The sequence below is a fragment of the Chroicocephalus ridibundus genome, chromosome 6 (assembly GCF_963924245.1).
Source record: "Chroicocephalus ridibundus chromosome 6, bChrRid1.1, whole genome shotgun sequence".
Lineage (NCBI taxonomy): Eukaryota > Metazoa > Chordata > Aves > Charadriiformes > Laridae > Chroicocephalus > Chroicocephalus ridibundus.
In genome coordinates this window covers 26,080,433-26,099,295 of record NC_086289.1, presented here as the reverse complement: position 1 = coordinate 26,099,295, position 18,863 = coordinate 26,080,433, and the positions used below count along the sequence as shown (strand labels likewise).

The 18,863-nt window shown below is 35.1% G+C and overlaps 1 protein-coding gene across 36 annotated transcripts in view; it reads left to right on the top strand.

Annotated features, from left to right (window-relative positions):
* Window positions 1-18,863, top strand: part of KCNMA1 (potassium calcium-activated channel subfamily M alpha 1) — a 508,587-nt gene that overhangs the window by 358,822 nt on the left and 130,902 nt on the right. For all 36 annotated transcript variants that reach the window (XM_063339500.1, XM_063339499.1, XM_063339492.1 and 33 more), the window contains 2 exons: window positions 1,384-1,539; window positions 15,177-15,286. In XM_063339500.1, the coding sequence (XP_063195570.1) occupies window positions 1,384-1,539; window positions 15,177-15,286 (266 nt within the window). The remainder of the gene's footprint in view (window positions 1-1,383; window positions 1,540-15,176; window positions 15,287-18,863) is intronic.

The window sequence follows — 18,863 nt, the reverse complement described above, 5'->3', positions numbered from 1 at the left end:
AAAAAGTATAGAATTATTGTCTTATTGGAGATTTAGCATGATTTTGTGTTTCTTGCATGACAATGTAGACCTGAATTTGCCAAGTAGCAGGTAGAAAATAAATAAAATTAAGTGGTTTTTCATATAAAACAGAGTTCGGCTGTGAAATTTGTTCCTAAAAGTATTGTGGAGATCAAAATTATAAATCGGCTTTGGAAAGCAATTAGGCAAATTTTTGATGGTAAATCTGTGACCTTTAAATGCAGTGAAGTCAATTCATTCAATCCTAAAATGAGAAGTTCCATAAACTGCTGATTAACAGGGCTAGGAAGAATATATCAGAGGGCGGACTGTGACCTGCTTCTTTTATTATTTCTAAAAGTATCAACTAGAGCCCAGTGTTGGCAAAAAAGGTTGGCTGGGTAGACCTTCATTCAGTGAAATACAGTAATCCTGGTACTCAGAAGGTTTGACTGCTAACAGCTCCTTATACCTGTAATCTTTGCCTAGAACAAGAGCAATTACAGTTGCTTGTGATGTCCTCTTTCTCTACGTGAATGGAAGGAGTCTGTCTTTTTGTAGAATAAAAGTAAAGTGTTTCTCTGCTTTAAACAGGTGCAGAGGATCTTTTAAATGCTGCATTTTTCTATTGTATTTCCCATGAAGGTGTCTGCAAGAACAGTTTTTATCAAGGCACTGAACTGTGATGCTAACTTATGAAGGGAAAGAAGTGTGAAGGCCTCTGTGATTCCTTATGCATTTGTATAAAGTAGATGGAAGAGACAATCTGATAGAGTTATGCCAATAGCTGAACAATATTAATACCTATCTAACTGACCAGTGTCAATACTGCAGGTCTGTCTTGGTCAGCTATTTTCTTTAGTCTATCTTTACAAATAGTAGTCTTAGGAAAAAGTCTTGATTTTCACCGAATTCTTCAGGGAAAAGACAGATGATGTCATATATCTTATTAAATGACAATGTCTTTAGAAGTTTGAAGCTTCACACAAGTTGCAATCTAATTTATATTAGATTCTTGTATTTTATTTATGTCCTTTATTAGTCAGAGAGTAGTTCAAAGTGCTGTAAAAGGAGTACACAGAAGGGAAGGAAAACTTTACATTTTGTGGTTCATTAAGGTGTGGGGATAAGCCTGGCAGAGTGTCACAGCCAGAATGTGGCTTGAGAAATGTAAGATTTTGTCTAGAATAGGTAAGATTGGAACATTTCTTAGCATAGACTTAAACTCTAAAATACCTGGAGTGCTTCTGTGTACTCAAAAGAAGTCAGGTCAGTAACAAAGAAAATCATTCACTGCTGTCTTCTTCAATACTGTACTGTATTTGAGGAAGTACTTCTGGTTCTTCACCAGTGGGGTTTTTTTTTTGCTTGTTTGTTTTCCAGGCTCATCTGCTAAATATCCCAAGCTGGAACTGGAAAGAAGGGGATGATGCAATCTGTCTTGCTGAGCTCAAGCTGGGTTTCATAGCCCAGAGCTGCCTGGCACCGGGCCTTTCAACAATGTTAGCCAACCTCTTTTCTATGAGGTCATTCATAAAGGTAATGTCTTGTCTCATTAGAATGTATTAGTCCACAATTCAGTTTGTCAGAGAGCTAAGTAGAGAACATGGCTCAAATACGAAACAGATAGGAACACATTAACAGATTCTGTAAGACAAAAAAAAAAAAAAAATAGCGCATACTTACATACAAAAGTTCTCTGCTGCAAATTTGGCGATGAGCCAGGTTCTGTCAAGTTATGTTTTTATTTTTATTCAGCAAGTGTTTGGCCTTTAAATCATTGCTCAAAGCACCATCCATTTCTAGAGAGATAGTTCTGGTGTTTTGTGTTTTGCTTTCTTTTAGACAAAACACATGTTTATCTATGTGAAAAGCCCCTGCTGCTAAAACAAAAATATGATTTACACATCCCATATAGCAACAAAATACCCAGAAAAAAGGACTGATCATTTTGGTCTTTTACTTCAAATGTCTAGTGGACCTCTGACTGTGAGAGTAAATAAGGAGCATGTGTTGGAACTGAAGCCTGATCTTCCTACAACATCATTTGTGTATATGTTTCTCCTCAGGCAAAATGCTCTTTTGGGCTTACGTGGTAAAATTTTAATCCAGTTATTCCTGGACTTCTATGGCAGCAGTACTAAGTCACTGGACAAAGGTCTTGATTGCAGCAATCGGTGTTTCCTTCTTCGTGCCTTTCTGGGACGCTGATTCCAAACATAAAGGATGGTCAGTTTCCAATCCCATGAGTGTTATTAATGGTATGGGAAACACTGGAGTATAAGGCGGGCCATGGTCCACTGCAAGTCCATTGTGCAAGTAGGCAAAAAAGAAAAAAAAAGCCTAATGTCTTCAGATGAGAAAGACAGGACTGTTCTCATGGAGGTGCACATATCAGTGCAGGGCAGTGAGTCATTATTTAGCTCTTATGAAGTCCTGAAATCCTTATTAAGGTATCCTTTGGAGACCTCCAAAAACTGGAGACAGCAGACTATTGTGTGTCAAAAATATTTCAGACTATTATATATAGTCAAAAAACCGCCAGTTTTCAGTATGGAAACAAGACTGGGCTCTGCGCTTCACGGTCTGCAGTTACGATGTTTCCATCTTTATTCATGTTCTGAAAAAAAAAAGGCAGTTTTACTTCGGTGAAGCCAAACTTGGGAACTGTCTATGACTCATCAGCATATGGTCACTTTGGTATTAATCCTTTCTACTTACATCCCAAAAGAAAACTATATCTCTTATGAACAACTTCTTGCTGGTCATTTTGGTCTGCCTCACTCTTGTCTGGTGTGGTATAACCCAAGACTCTCAGGAGTCTCAAACATTTGTAACAGTCACCCAAATGTATCCAAATTACTGAGGTAACTCATTCTGTGAACTGGCTCTTGAAATCAAAAGTAGGCCTGAAACTTTTGCTCAACTTCTGTCTTTCCAAATTCAGAAGGGATTGATTTTCTCTCAAGGACATCCAAATATACAGGTATCCTGAGAAGCCCCAGTCGGAATGCAATTTATTTTAATACTGAATTTAAACTTGCAGTGAGAAACCTCTCAGTTCAGAAGTGGTAATTTATACAACTATATGAATATGGGGGAACTGCACTAGAGACAGACACATTTATGACCTGGATTTGTAGTTAAAATGTTTAGGCAAGTCACAAACTGCAAATGTAAAGGTATCATTTCTCCAGAAAATATATCTAACCGCTTATGCCGTTATTTTACCCACCTTCAATCCTGTATTTTCTTATTTTATAAGATATCCTTATAATAATTTCGGTACTGTGACAGATTGTACCATCTCACTGATGAACAGTTTTAAGCTGAAGTCTCAGCTTTGCATGGCACTTTTCAGATTACATCTGAGTATTTCTCTATACACAAAATGAGCATAAAAATAGCAATGATTTTGATTTGGAGGAGGCTATCAATGTCAGTTTTGCTCTTGTATCTGTGATTATGTACTGTTATAAATAGAATAGGATGCAGACATGCCTTAACTTGTATTACTTCAGATGTCATCTTCGGATGGCACTGAGAGGAAAAATGACATCAAATAGCGCGTTGGGAGAATGTAAGACTCTTAGTACTAGTTAAAAAGATGCCTGCTACTTAACTAAGAATTAACTGTCTAGACAAGTAAAATGAATATGGTAATTTCCAAAGATCTCTGAGTATGTAGAAATATAAAGCAAAATAAATGTACAAAAACTGTGACATATTTCTTCATGGGAATCCAACTCAATTGCCAACAGCAAAAGGTTTTTTGAGTTTATTTAGCTGAAAGGATGTTCTTTCTCCAAGCTGTCTCACTCCTAAAACTGTGTTTGAAAGAGAAAACTATTATTTAAATGGTAGCTGTGAATCAACAGTGTATTGTAGGAGAGCAGCTACATTGATTAGAATTGTTAGAGGACTCTATTGAAAAGAAAGACATCCATTCCCTAAAAAAACTTCCACCCCTTTTCATTTGGAGCACTGTATCTAAGTACTGTGAGACCTTCATAAACTCCTTGGGCAAATGTTATTAGTGGAGTCTCCCATAAGTTAGGAGATTGCCAAGAAAATGTACTGTAGCTTATGTATTTTTAAAAGAAAGCTTGAAATGTGTGTTTGTTCCTCCTCCTTCATAACGTGATTAGAAAGTGATTTAATGTGCCATAAATGTTTGGTCAGTCAAACACAAATGAACACAATTGATGGTGACATTGCACACATTTAACTCATTATGTGTTACTTTACAGCAAATGATTTGTGTAAACAGTCTGCCCAGTATTAGAGGTAAAACAAACTAAGAAACCTCAAAATATTATATTTGTTCCTAATATTTTCCTTTTGGTTTTAGCAATGCAATCTCATATGGAATCTTTTATGTTCTCTTTGGCACCAAACTGAAAAAAAGAAAATCAGCTCAAAAAGATTAAGGTTCTGTAAACACTTAAAGGAAGAAAGATAGATTGCACAAGAAATGATATGTTAAGCAAAAAAAAAAAAAAAAAAAAACAAAAAACAAACCCCAACTTTACACCTGTAAACTGTATTTCAATAGTCCATTCTTTTTATAGCACACAATGTTATCATTGTTGTATTAATAAAGGAATTGGCACTCTTTATTACTTGCATAGTCTCAGAAAAAGATGGAAATACTCTAATGTACTGCAATTTCTGTATTGTTTGGATTAGCAAATGTATACCAGAAGTCTACCCATGTGAAAAACATTGCAAAGAGTAAGCGCATAGAATAAAAGGCAGAGGTGGTCAAATTTTGTCCCTTTAGACAATCATGCAAACCAATATGAGTTAGTATTGTTGTGTAAAATAATAAAATGTGGAATGTAGTTCTTGAGTGTAACACAACTCCACAAACAAATTAGTTTTTTTGTTGCTCTGTTGGTAAGACAGTACACCTCATTCCAGATCTGAAAAAATGATCTAGAGCAGTCTCGATTCTCTTCTAAGCTATTTTGAGAGCAGGAATGTTCTCTGGGCTCTTTTGGCAGCTGTTGCTCACACCCACATGTATGCGATGCCCACTTCTCCCACTACATTCCTTTCTAGTCCAGGCTGAGAGAGAGACGTAATAAAACCACCCAGATTTACATCAGTCAGGTGCTTACCTACACTGATGAAACACATCAACTGGTTTGCTATTATTTTTGGACACCTAGGCAGCCTTGGATTGTATTAAAGTGTGAGACTAGGGTATGCAGAGTGAATTTCTTCAAATGAAGGATAACTTTAAAAGGGAGATGGTGAGAGAATGCAACTTCTCAACTTACTGTGAAGTTCATCAGGAGGCCACATAATGAACTGATTACCTGATCTTCCCTCACAGGTGTTAGAACAAATATTATTGTAGCCTGTTCCAAAAGACATTTATTCTCTAAAGGTCTGCCTGAATAAAATATTTTAATCATTGATCTAGAAATTAAAAACTGTTGTGATTGAAACCATTTCTATTTACAAATACTATCAGTCCTTGTGATAAGTGATGTATTTGTCTTAAACTGAGGTCTACCATGGAGTGCATTTTTCAGTCGATGATATGAATACATCAACACCAATCTATCTTTGCATTATGATTGGATAGAAATACTGCCCTGTTTTGTAAATTTGAAAGTATTAAAAGTAGAGCCTGTATGCCTTCAAGTTCAAGGCCAGCATCTAAAGAAGAATTAGGTATCATAATATTTCAAGAATACTCTCTGCTTTGACCTACTACAAGAATTTACGTTAGTATGAATGATGAAAAAGTGCATATATTTCTCATTTGAAATTAGAGATAATCTTAATTAGCATATTTGACATTTTATAAAACATACTCTTTTCATGCCAGTTTTAAAAAACATTCTTGCATATAGAAAGAACTGTGTGAATAGTTGGCTGAGGTTGTAAAATTTTTATACCACTGAGGATACTTGTTAGCTTTGATTTAAGCAGACAATGGAATTGAGTAAAGAGGTACTTGATAATTTATAACACTTAAAGAAATTCAATTATAAGACTGTAAATAAAAGAAGCTTCATTTTCTGCTAGGAATGTGTGAACTGATTTCAGCCAAGTACTTAACTGTCAGATTTTGATGTCCTTATCTAATGGCATAATAAAACCAGACATTTACATAAGCAATGTGAGTGGATTGAAAGGGCATTACAGGTGATCGTGAGGAAATGTCTAAAATACACTGCTTTCAATGTACAGCTTCTTTTAAACTGCGAATCAAGAATATTCTGTGTGTACTTTTTTTATTCTCATCTATGTTGCTAGACAAACCCCACAATGCTGTGGAGAGGAGAACTGTAAAATTAAACATCAGGAAGTCCTGAAAGTGTTCTGAGCCTAGCGGGAGGAAGGGGTCCCTGTGTTAAATGGATGTAGATGAAAACAGCTTGGCAAGGGCTCAAGAAACTTGCCCCAGTGAAGATGCTATTTTCTAGGCATTTTTTGTAAAACATTTCTTTACATGGCCTTCTGGGCATCTTTGAAGAGAAAGTCTTATATGTATTTCAGAAAGGAAATAGTAACAACTTAAGTGTTGCTTACACAACACTTTATTTAATTTTTTGATATAAACCTTATAATTTTGGGAATTCACAATTTCTGAATTGCATGCCCTTAGCCAAAGTACTGCATACTGAGACATGTATGACAAACAAAAAAGTTAGGCCATTAGAATAAGGCAATATCACTTTTGTAACAGAACTAAAATATTCAAGTGCTATCCTAGAGAGATAATGAATAGAATTAACTCATTAATTTACTGTACTTTGTGTTTTTTTTTTATTATTATTCATTTAGATAGGGTAGTTTATAAAAGTAAATATATGTCTTAAAATATCAAATGGATGATCTTCTTCCAAACATCTGAAATTATTCTCAAAGACTTTGTACTGTTGTGCTCTTTCCTTGGTGGTGATGAGCTGAGCCTATTCAGTGCTAGGGAGCAGACTTTACAGCTGCTTTCATTGTGCTATAAAGTAATTTTCATTTTGTCACTTCCTTAATATTTATAGAGACACCCCACCATCCTCTCCCTGTTTTTCCTTGCAAAATGCAATAAAAGATCCTAGGTCACACAACAATTCTGACATTAGTTCTCTGTCTTGATAGCGAGACTTAGGTCTTGACAGAGGAGATTATATAGCGTTATCAGATATACTCAATCTCTTTCATGTAACTATTTACATCATTGCATGGAGAAGCAAATGCTGTGAACAAGATAGATCAGCTGGGGCTACAGAGCTCCTGATAATTACACTGCCGGGGGTAGGACTGGGTGTATTAAGGGTTTAGGTTTTTTCCTGACAATACTAATGGTTGTGCTTGCAAGATGTACATCGTTTTTTCATCTCTCTGTCACCATGTCTCACTAGGAAATGATTGTATTATGTAAATATATTTGCTGATAACAACATTGTATCTATATACAGATAGAGGAGAGCAGAGGAGCACTGCGACTTAAAAAATTAGATGAAAATTAGATTTCTTCTCTTAGGATACACTATGTCATTTTCCAGCTATTCTTCATATAGGCTATTGAAACAATGGGTAATTTGTTTTATGACTATCCAGAAGACAGAACTGCAGTGTAACGTAGTCAGGGGAAGATAATCACGTGCTTACAGTACTATAGAGGAACTTGGGAGGTATAGATTCAAGTTACTGGGGTGGTATGGCACATTCTGTGTGAGGTCCAACAGTTACTCAAACTCTCTGTACCTTTCTTCCTAGCTGTGATGGGAATAAATTAAATGTTTGTTGCTATTTGTTAATATTCCCTCTTGAGTTTGTGAGAAGAAAACCTTCTTCTTACTGTTTGTACCAACACAGCATCCTGTGGTAACATTTTGCTATGATTTAACATCAAAGTCAAAAGAAAATGTTATATGTATTTATTCTAAATAATTTATGGTGTGGTCACCTTGTAGCTGCATCAACCACTAATTGTACTGTCTTTTTAGAATGTTACATTTACTCATGTTGCTGTAGTAATCAGCTTAAAGTATCTTAGTTATTTAACTTCAGCGATAAAAGTAACAGAATGACCTGCAAAGCCCCCTCCTTAGGATCATGCACGGGAAGGTCTTTCGTAAAGACAGATGCTCATTTTCTGTAAGGAAAGGCATGTAGAAGTACCTTTTGTCGTTGCTTGGTGATATGTTTGAGTTGTGTAATATTTGATGAGTAAAGGAGGAGGTCCAAATTAAAAAAAAAGAAAAAAAAAAGGGAGGAATAGAATTGTCCTTGATCAATTCCTGTGTCTTCATTCAACAGTTATGTAAGATCTGTAGAGGCCTATGTATGAGACTAAATGAAAACAGAAATAACATGCAAGAAATGGGAAGAGGTAAAAGGGAAAAGAATAAATGATAGCAGGACCCAGTAATATCAAGGGGTTTTGTTGGTTATTTTTCTTGCACTGCAGTAGTTCACTGCTATTGCGTTTGTGTACTTCATGCCTTTTGGTGTTCTCGTGTTGTTCTTCATTGCAGCTTTTGTACATTTTATTCTATTCTAAATATTGGGTGGCATTAACTTCTGCTTTAATTACTCTACTAGCAAAGACATATCCCCTCATTCCAAAGCGGTATTTGACTGCTTAATTATTCACAATTTTTGTTACTGAGACAGTAGTTTCCAATAAATAATAAAGGTTTTATCTGGGGATGGTATGCCCCGTCCCTGGAAGCGTTCAAGGTCAGGTTGGATGGAGCTTTGAACAACCTGATCCAGTGAAAGATGTCCCTGCCCATTGCAGGGAGGTTGGACTAGATGACCTTCAAAGGTCCCTTCCAACCCAAACCATTCTGTGATTCTGTGATCTAACTTCTCAAACTGGCAGTTATCCACAAAGGTAACAATGAACAGGATATAAAGCCTGCTGTCACTCTGTGATATCAGGATGAAACTAGCACATTTGGCTTCCTGGAATCCACAATACTTAATTTATGCTTTATTAGATTTATTAGATTTCTCCTGGAATGTGTTTGTTTGGCCAAAACCCAAAGCTTTACCATGGAAAACTTTTCACTGAAATGAAAATTATTCTCTTTGTCTCAACTGTTATTAGACTGTACTGTACAAAGGTAGAAAATACAAGTATCCAGATTCTGCTGTCAGGAGCTGAATTAGTATACACCAGTAATTATTTGCTCTAACAAAATTATCTTTATAACTGTAAAATTGAAACTATTGTAGGTTTTTCTTTGTTTTTCAAGTTAAAATCATGATTGTTTTTGTCTTTGTAAGCACAGCAATATTTTCAGGTAGGCTAAAATCAAGGTATAAATTTCACTAACCAGATAAATAACTTTCATAGTTTTACTGAATTACATTTGTGGTAACCTTGATTAGCAGCGTCTTGAACCAGAGTCACCCCAAATTCAGCTCTTTTTGCTTCTAAAAAGTTTACATAACTTTTAACAATTCCCTATTGTTTTCAGGCAACTGACATGTCAAACATCCATTTTGTTAAGTGCATATGGGACAGATTTTTTCATCTCTACATTAACAGTTAAGTTTTGGCAACTTTTAATGTATAGATAAGTGTGGGTAAGTAGTAGATAAGCATCAGTAAGTCCAGAGATGGACTGGATGACGATCGCTCGAGTTTTGGTTAAGTATTTAAAAGGAAAATAAACACATATTATGAAGAATTAGATTTGTTTAGAGATTCAGTTTTTGAGTTTAACTGCAGTAGCAGGCTTTAAAATATCGTCACAAAGGCTTAAATTAGTCAAGAACATAATGAGTCCTAAAGTATTTTTTCTCGCTTTAAGGATTTTGAAATTAGTATCTTACAGACATGGATTATGGGAGAAACTGACTATGTTTATTAGTGGAACCTTACTCTATTAAAATTCAGGGTAACTGCAAGACTTAAGGAATTAGGAAAGAAGTATTGAACACTGGAGGTTCTTAATACTGGAGATTTTTTAATTTCTAGCAGACCAGCAGGTGACCATTTCTCCTAACAGAATATGTCTTAAACATTCCAACGACTTCATGAAGGTTAATTTAACACTAACCAGTATCTGAAGCTTTATCACTGCTTTGTAAATGAGTTTGGTTTTTTTAGTCTTTTCTTGCTCCTTGACTAAGGGTGGGGACTTAACTATAGGTCTGATCTGCAGTTCCTTTCTCCAAATCAAAACCATCTGCCTAAAGAAAAGAAAGCAATAGGACAAAATAGAAAGGAGAAACACATAATGTATTTGTATATTTTTGTCCAACCCCAGATGGTGTCAATCTAAGAAAAAGCCACAAAATAGACCATGATGCAAACATGTCCTTGCTATCATTACTCCTATTTTTTACCAAGCCTGCACTTTATCTGTTTTCTGTATATACAGAGTTGCTGATCAGCAACATTTGCAAACTTCACATAAATCAAAGGGTTATAAAAAAATGCGATGTGACTTCTCTGTGTGTGGTGGAGAATAACACAGTGCAAATCCCTTTTAGCATCCCATGTGATGTCTGAATGCTGAAACAATTTCTACGGAAGAAATTTCTCTTGATTGCTGGCAGCCCACGTATCAGGGAGTATATCGTTTGGAACATCTCCATGTTGTGATTTATTCTTGCAGTTGTTTACTTCTCCAGAACTAAAGTAGCCGGTTACCTGGAAACCTGTCAACAGGAGAAGAAAATTAAAAAGAAATAAATTCATTGTAATTTATATTTCACTGGTTTCTTAAAAAGTTTCCAATCCTTCTGTTCTTTAAAACATTCTTTTGAATGAGTGCCTTTTGACTAGTTTAACATGGGTGCACTAGTGCTCAGCCTGTAGGATAAAAATACAAACTTCTTATATAAAATACTATACAAGTCCTATCAAAGTAGCTGTGGAATTCAGATTTTTTTTTAATATTGGAAAATTATTTATCCAAGAGAGATTAGTGTCACACCAAATTCCAATGAAAGTTATATTATACTATAAAATAATATATAATAATACAATGTAAAAGCAACAGTAAGATTTAAGAATTTAATATAACAATATAATAAATTTATGTGATGATATAATATTATAACATGATAACGATATAATCTGAGAAATATTTTGATTTATTTTTTCTAAGTAAAACCATTATATCAAAACACACTTGTTCCTGCTTTGTGCTGTTCAGACAGTGATCCTAAGCACGTCAGAATCGATAGAGAAGGTTTGAGTGGTTTCAACGAGCTGTGGATCAGGCTATTACAGGGAAGAGGTCCTTTCAAGTTGTAAAAGAGTTTGAAAAGCTCAGCATTCTTATAGCGTTTCAATACAAGCCATGTGTGGATGTGGTATGAAAATGCTTATTTAAGTTAGACAGTGAGCAGAGCTGTAGCTCCTGCATATGCTGCCAGGACATTGCACTAATAACATGTGCTTCTGCAACCATAGATGTTCAGCTGTAATTCCCTTTCTGAAGCCTTTAAATGTGGCTGTTGTTTTATTTCGTGGTAATAAATAATATAATCCTGGTTTTGCTCACTGAACTTAGTATGTATGACACAGTACTGCATCCCTCACTTTTTTGGTACTGCTATCCATAAAATGCTAGTTTGACGTGGAATTGGTTTTACTGTATCTTAACGTGATTTAGACATTTTTTCACAGATTATCCTGACTAGTGGGAAGGCAAGAGGTCTGTATGATTTTAGCATAGAATAAGTGACTGGGTTGAAGCAGGCAAAGAAGATAACCAAATTATGAGCCTAAAAGAGGAGATGGAAACACCGCTGAGGGGGAAGTAAGATAACTCTATCAGTGAAAGCACTGTCGGTTGGTGGCTATATATCCTCTAGTACGCACCAGTTAAGGAGTCTGAGATTTCCATTCGGATAAAGGTGTTAAGGTGGAAATAGAAAACAAGATATCCGGGACATTAGCCTAGAGAAACAGTTCTATTGGTATTGTGGGTGATATGGTAGAGAAACAAAGAGGCAGAGTCAAGGGCAGAGATTTATGGAACTGCAAAGAGGGGAAGCAGGGATGAAGACAGGTCTCCAAAAGAGGGGCGGGGAAGAGTAGGAAGAGGAACATCACGGCATGTCTATAGAATTCTTATTTTATGGGATTTTGTGAGCTTCATGATTTGGAACTGGAGTAAGAATATGGAATCCAGAAATAAAACTTAAAACTTCTAGAAAATATTAAATGTTTAATAGAAATGTATAAGAAGAAACAAGAGAAATGTGTTCTAGACTCTTGGGGAATGAATAGGACTCCGTGACCATTATAGCTTTTGTTTTTAACATGTAGTTTATTTTTACAGCTTATGCTCATATAATTTTATTTCCTAAAGCATATAGGATTTTAAAAGTTCCTAAAGATTTAATTTAAAATTTAAAAATATCAATTATTTAGCTTAAAAGTTCTGTTAAACGCTTACTGTTTTCATCTGACTATACCTTTTAGAGTAGAATAATAAAAAGTACAACTAATGAAACAGCAATATAAGCAAGCCACTTAAAAGAAAAACTGAATTAATATCCAGTAAATGTCTTGAATGATATCTACTTAGGAATGAGTTCATTGTTAAATTTAAGAGGCAGAAAGCCAGTTGCTGAATACATTATAAATGCATAGAGTATGTTGTTGGTCACAGACCTGAACTTGTCCGGTGGTTAGAGCATGTGCTTTAATTTTTCCCATCTTAAATTTTTGTCCTTTTTTAAATTTACATGGTGAGATTTCCTTTAATCCCTGTATGTTATGCAAGAACATCTTGCTTTAATGCTGTTTTAAAACAGCTGTAGTTTGACACAACAGACAAAGATAAATTCTTGCTTAAGGATGCTTTTCTCAATTTGATTTATTGATGAATAGCTGAAAAATTAATTTGGACACCTTTACCCAAGTCACGTACATCTCATGTATTAATTTCTTTTCTCAAATACTGACAGAGATGTACATTTATATTGCTGTTTGAAGTATATGTTTACAACAAACCCTGCACTCCTCCTAACATACCATAATGCTTTTACTATAAAGAATATATAGGCCTATGTTTTGCTGCTCTAAGTATTTTCATACCATTAAAATAGCTGACTGGATATGATCCAAGGCATTTAACATAGTGGACAGTAATGTAGCTGCACAAAATTTTAAAGCGGTAATAAGTTATCTTATTGGACTGAATTCTTTGATAAGAATTTCTGAAATGCTGAGAGTTCTCTATGTAATGGATAAAAAAAAAGATACAGCTCATACTCAGCTGGTTGCCATTACACTGGCTGTGGGACAAGCAAGATCAGCAGTGTAGCTTAAAGCACTTGAGCCTTACCTCCAGTGAGTTTTGAGGATTGGTGTTCCTGAAGCATTCTTTTTGCCACTTCATTGGGCCTGGTTACAGCTCTGTTTCCTGGAAGATTAGTATCGTCATCTCTTTATGCAATGTAGACTGATCTTCGTGAAAAGCTGGGGATAACAGAAAAAGACAAATTGTGAAATGTTCAAGAGATATAGAGTTATCCAAGTCCTTCTCAAATCAGTTGGTATTTGGTACCTCATCCTTTCAGGTAGCTTTGCAAATGTCTACCAATAGTTTTTTTAAAAAAATACTTTCTTATTATGTCAATTTTTCGTCCTTTGCATCTAAACTCAATACTGTCTCGCTTTCTGCTCTGTAAGATGAAGACCATAGTGGGGTTACCTAAACAGTGGAATTAAGAGCTTCTTTATTTTTTTGCAAAGAATAAAATATAGCTTTTTAGACATGAACGAAATTACAAGATAATGATTTCCATGATCTGTAAAGTCATGTGCCTTATTTAAGAAAATTAAAATCTCTGATCTCTCAATCTCTGTCTTTTTACTTGTATCCTATTTACTAGCTAGTCAGATAGACTCTGGTTAATGAAAACGTGGTAATGTAAAATGTAAAAAAAGAAATATATCACATTATTTTTTCTAGTCTGATTTAATTTATGTTTCTTGCTAATTTTGTATGTACTGTATTATCATACATACATTTTTGGTGCTGTGTATAATTCTTGCATATATGAATTTCTCTATTCACACAATTTATATAGCACAATTAGTGAATAAAGCCAAAGAGATAATTACATGCAGGAATATCCCATTGTGGTTGAAATTTTTGCTGTATTTTAATGTAATGTAAGAAATAGGGAAACAACTGTTTGATGTGAAGCCATAGGTATTTCAGGCTGCATGTTTGTGGTGGTTTCCCTAGTTTACATAGGAAGGTCTCATGGAGAACGACAGACAAATCTCAAACTTTGGATGAGGGCACAAACTACAGTATAGAGAACTGGGATTTCATCAGTGAACAGCTTCTGCATATGCCATATTTCCAGTAATATCAGCTAGCTTTGTACTTGCTCTCTTGAATTACAGTGCTATTCCTGTTGAAAGATACTAAGTGTCTCAATCTAGTTACCTTAATATGGGTGTTTGACACTAGTTGAAAGACCTTATAGAGTGTCTGAGACATAAGATTTATAGACATGACATGGCATGCGTAGACCCCAGGGCAGCAGCTGGAAGCTAGGTGGCATTGCATGAAATGTCCCTAGAAACTTCTGTTCAGGCAAATATATTGAGCTTTTGATGGTAGTCCTGTAGCACCTCTGACTTGTTTTCCTTTATGCCTTCAACAGTAAAAGATCTCTGAATTTAACAGTAAAGGTTTTCTTTAGTTGTTGTCCTAAAGCAATGACGACCATTGAGGAAATTGTTTCAATATATGTTTCTCATATTTCCATGTCAGTCATAGATTCAGAGAAGAAAAAAAAAAATTGTAGTTTTAAATGATGAGTTTTGAGTGCTGATCAACATCTAAACAAGGTGAAAATAATTGAAATGTTAGAGAGACTGAAATAACAATACAATGCAACAATTTCACTAGAGAATTTTCAGAAAGAGAAATTGAGTAACTTTTTTCCTCAAGCTCTACAACCTTATTTGACCTAGTACTGAAAGTGTTTGCCAAGAATTAAGTGTATTATTTTTACATAGAATATTCGATTTACTGACTACGTGGACTCCTTTTTTTTTTTTTTTTTTTGGCATTTCAGGAAATCCTGTAAAAACAAGCAATAATAAGTCTACTAATTTTTTTGTTAAAATCTGATTCATGTTTAAGCAGTTGTTTGTAAATTTTAAAGAAAGCTTTTGGTTTTACTCAGAACTCTGCATCTGTGTTTCTTTGTTTTAGATTGAGGAGGATACGTGGCAGAAGTACTACCTGGAAGGAGTTGCAAATGAAATGTATACAGAGTATCTGTCTAGTGCCTTTGTGGGTTTGTCCTTCCCTGCAGTTTGTGAGTAAGTACAAAGACATATTAATATACATAAGTTATTTGCCATCTCTCAAGTGAAATCTAAGGTTTCTGCAGGAGACCTTTTCCCTCTGCTACAGTCCTAATGTTGCTACATCAGATGGAATCCAATAAAATAAACATTAAAGCAATCACTGTATAGAATATTCCAAACATTGTAATGTCTTTTTTCAGAAAAGATTTGGAATTAAGTGATTGTAAATGAAAGCATAAATGTTTTCAGTGATGAACAAATTAATCAGCAATCCACTTAAATAGAGTTATTTATTTGTAAGCGCTGTCCTGTTGTTTCTTCTAATGATTCGCATTCTTTGAATAGTGGTTGTCGGCATCACCCTCTTGGCTTATGTCCCATTCCAAGGAAACTATTAATTAATTGAAACAGATGTAGTGGACTCATATAAGCAGTGTGCCATCCAAAGCTCTGTGGAACTGTGGTTGCAAACCACTTTTAACAAGTGAAATATGTCAGAAAAAAAAATATGTCTATTGTGTAATGAGAAAGGAGTATTTGAAGCATGCAGTACATAACCATAGTATAAGCCATGCTACAACTTTATTTCTACAGTCTGAAAATCTTTATAATTTTCCAAGAATGATTCTGTGAATGAGAGATTTGTATGCACAAGGTTTCTGTGATAAATACTGTGGCCATAAACATAGTCAGGGTAGTACAGCATAGTCATATTTCCTCTTCTGTTGGCATTGTTCTTCATTATAGCTGTACCAGAAGGTCACAACAAAGATTGCCTACAGCTTTTCCTAGGCACTATTCATATGCTGAAAAAGAAGTCGACCCTACTCTGAAGAATTTGATGTCTAACTAGATAATATAGAAAAACTTCTGCAGGCTCCATTCTTAGAGGAGGACACCCCCCACTAGACCAGGTTGCTCAAAGCCCCATCCAGCCTGGCCTTGGACATCTCCAGGGATGGGACATCGCCAGCTTCTCTGGGTAACCTGTTCTAGTGCCTCACCACCCTCACAGTAAAGAATTTCTTCCTAATATCTAATCTAAATCTACCCTCTTTCAGTTTGAAACCATTTCCCCTTGTCCTACCACTCCACTTCCTGATAAAGAGTCCCTCCCCATCCTTCCTGTTGGCCTCCTTTGAGTACTGGAAGGCTGCAATAAGGTCTTCCTGGAGCCTTCTCTTCTCCAGGCTGAACAACCCCAGCTCTCTCAGCCTGTCCTTATAGGAGAGGTACTCCAGCCCTCTGGTCATCTTCGTGGCTAGAGAAGGGTTTTCTGTTTGGTCTTGGAAGATCCCATAAGATCTTGATCTCCTAAAGAAAAGTGCATCATATTGTGATTTAACAAAGCAAAAGAAAAGAGTTTGAAACTCTTATATTGTATTCAGATACATCAGGGAAATGTTTACCAAAGTACTAAAGTACATTAAAATATTGCCATGCAGGTGCATTAGGCATTGTTTGTATGTAATACAGTTTCATCCGTTTCAAATCTCTCTCTGATACATGTATTGGTTCCTGACTGTGACTAAAGAAATTAAAAAGCGCATTCCTCGCTGCTTTGGCAGTAAGCACGAACAATGTTTTTCGTGCTTTGAACGTGGCTATGAGTATTACTTTGTAGCCAGTGATTCATAACTTGCAAAATATAAAATTTAATTGTGTTTCATTTTATTGGTCAGATGGGATTAGACTGTAAAGCGTACCTTGAATATGTAGTGTCTTTTGTGTCTCTTCACACCTGAGATTATGGTTAAAATTCTAATCTGACATGGAACTGCCTGGTTAACTAACGCCTGTCTCATGAACTTAAACTCCTCACTGGCATTGTTCACTTTTCATTAAGCTAATGATTCCATTATTTCAGTGGAGTTACTTCTGCTCCACATGTAAGATACACAGCAGTCACAGATCCAGAAACATCTATATGATTACACATACACACGGCACAGCTCTATTTTTTTCATTCTTCTGTATTTCTGAACTGGCCAGTTAGGGTTTCTTATCCTTTAGCAAAATGCTCACAGATTTTGCTGTCTTTCTGAGGTGTAAATAATAAGTCAGCAGTCATGTAAGATAAACAGTACTGTAAGTGGTAATAATTGTAATAGTAGGTAATTACTCTTACTTTTTGAGCAAATTTTGCAGTACTCATAGTCAATTAATTCTTCCTAATTTATATAAAACTACGGGAGTTGCAACTAATACTGGAACACCACCAGTGCCTTCTGTATTTCCTAAGTGATAGATGTCAATCGGTGGCTTTCCATTTCTTAGCATCTCTAATTTCTGATTTCTTCTCCAGTTTCTCTTGTCATGGACTCTTCTATAGCATACTTAAAAAGGTCCAGCAATTCTAATGCAATAGTAGAAGCGCATGTAATGATCTAGTAAGACACTTGTAAAATATACTTCAAATATTTTACCAAGACCACCAAAAAATCTTGCCAACAAACATCATTTTACACTTGATCACATAACTGCTTACATCAGTGCTTACTTTTAAATTTTTGAATAGTTCTGTGAAATTCTACTATTGGAATATTAGCTTAAATTTTTTTCCTTGCCTAAGCAATATATGAGTATCCAGCTGTAGGTTGAAAGTAGAAGGTGCCCGTGCTTTTGTCGGTTTCATGTGATTGGAACTTAGCTGAGCCTGAAATTAACAAACTTTACAAGGGATATTTGAGTTATTAAATATATATTATGATAATCTCTCTTCTAACATACAAACCTCATTGACTGCACTGGTTGTAGACACTGCTGCTCCATAAAATTGAAATACCTGATATTCTCATACTTCCAACTTCTAAGGAACGCAGCATACTAGCAAGTACCAAATAAAGGAGCAGTTGCCAATGTGCTTAAAAAATAGTTTAAAAGAAGACAAAAATAATGTATTTATGAAAGAATTCTGATATTGTAAGTAATTTGCTCATTTTAAGATGCTACAGAAGATACTAATTTTTTATGAAAATACTTTTGCTAACTGCAGCTGAGCCAAGGTATGGAAGTAGATTGAAAGGACGTTTTCTCTCCTGAGGAGAGTGCCTGTTCATTTGTCAAAAGTAATTCGGCTAAAAATATTATAACTGAACCCGAGAAAAAAAGTATGGTGTACAAGATTTCAATCAAAAATTTCTTTGAAAAGAAAATCTTCCTTCCGGTAGATTTTCTAATTAAAATCCTTTTTTAAATGTTTGGTACAAAGTTAAATAATTAAGAACTAATCAAGGTTATATCTTCATGTTTTGCTGCTCAGAAAGGAGAATGATAATTTCTTCAAATTCTAAATATCCCACTACTTTCACAAGCAAATAATACAGCAGGTATCTATGGTTAATTTATGCCAATGATAGTCTTACCAGTAAAGAAGGAAGATTTAATGTCAAAAGCAATTTATTTCTCTCTGGGTAGATAAAAACAGTCAGATTCAAATTCTTAAGAGCCTTTGTTCATGACCGTGTGTTCATCAGTAGTTAGCAGATGATGCTGACAGTTGAAAATAAAATAGAAATTAATGCCTCATGTACTGTCATTGACAATTTTTGTGGACGTCTACATAATAATTTTAGATAAAAAGTGTTCT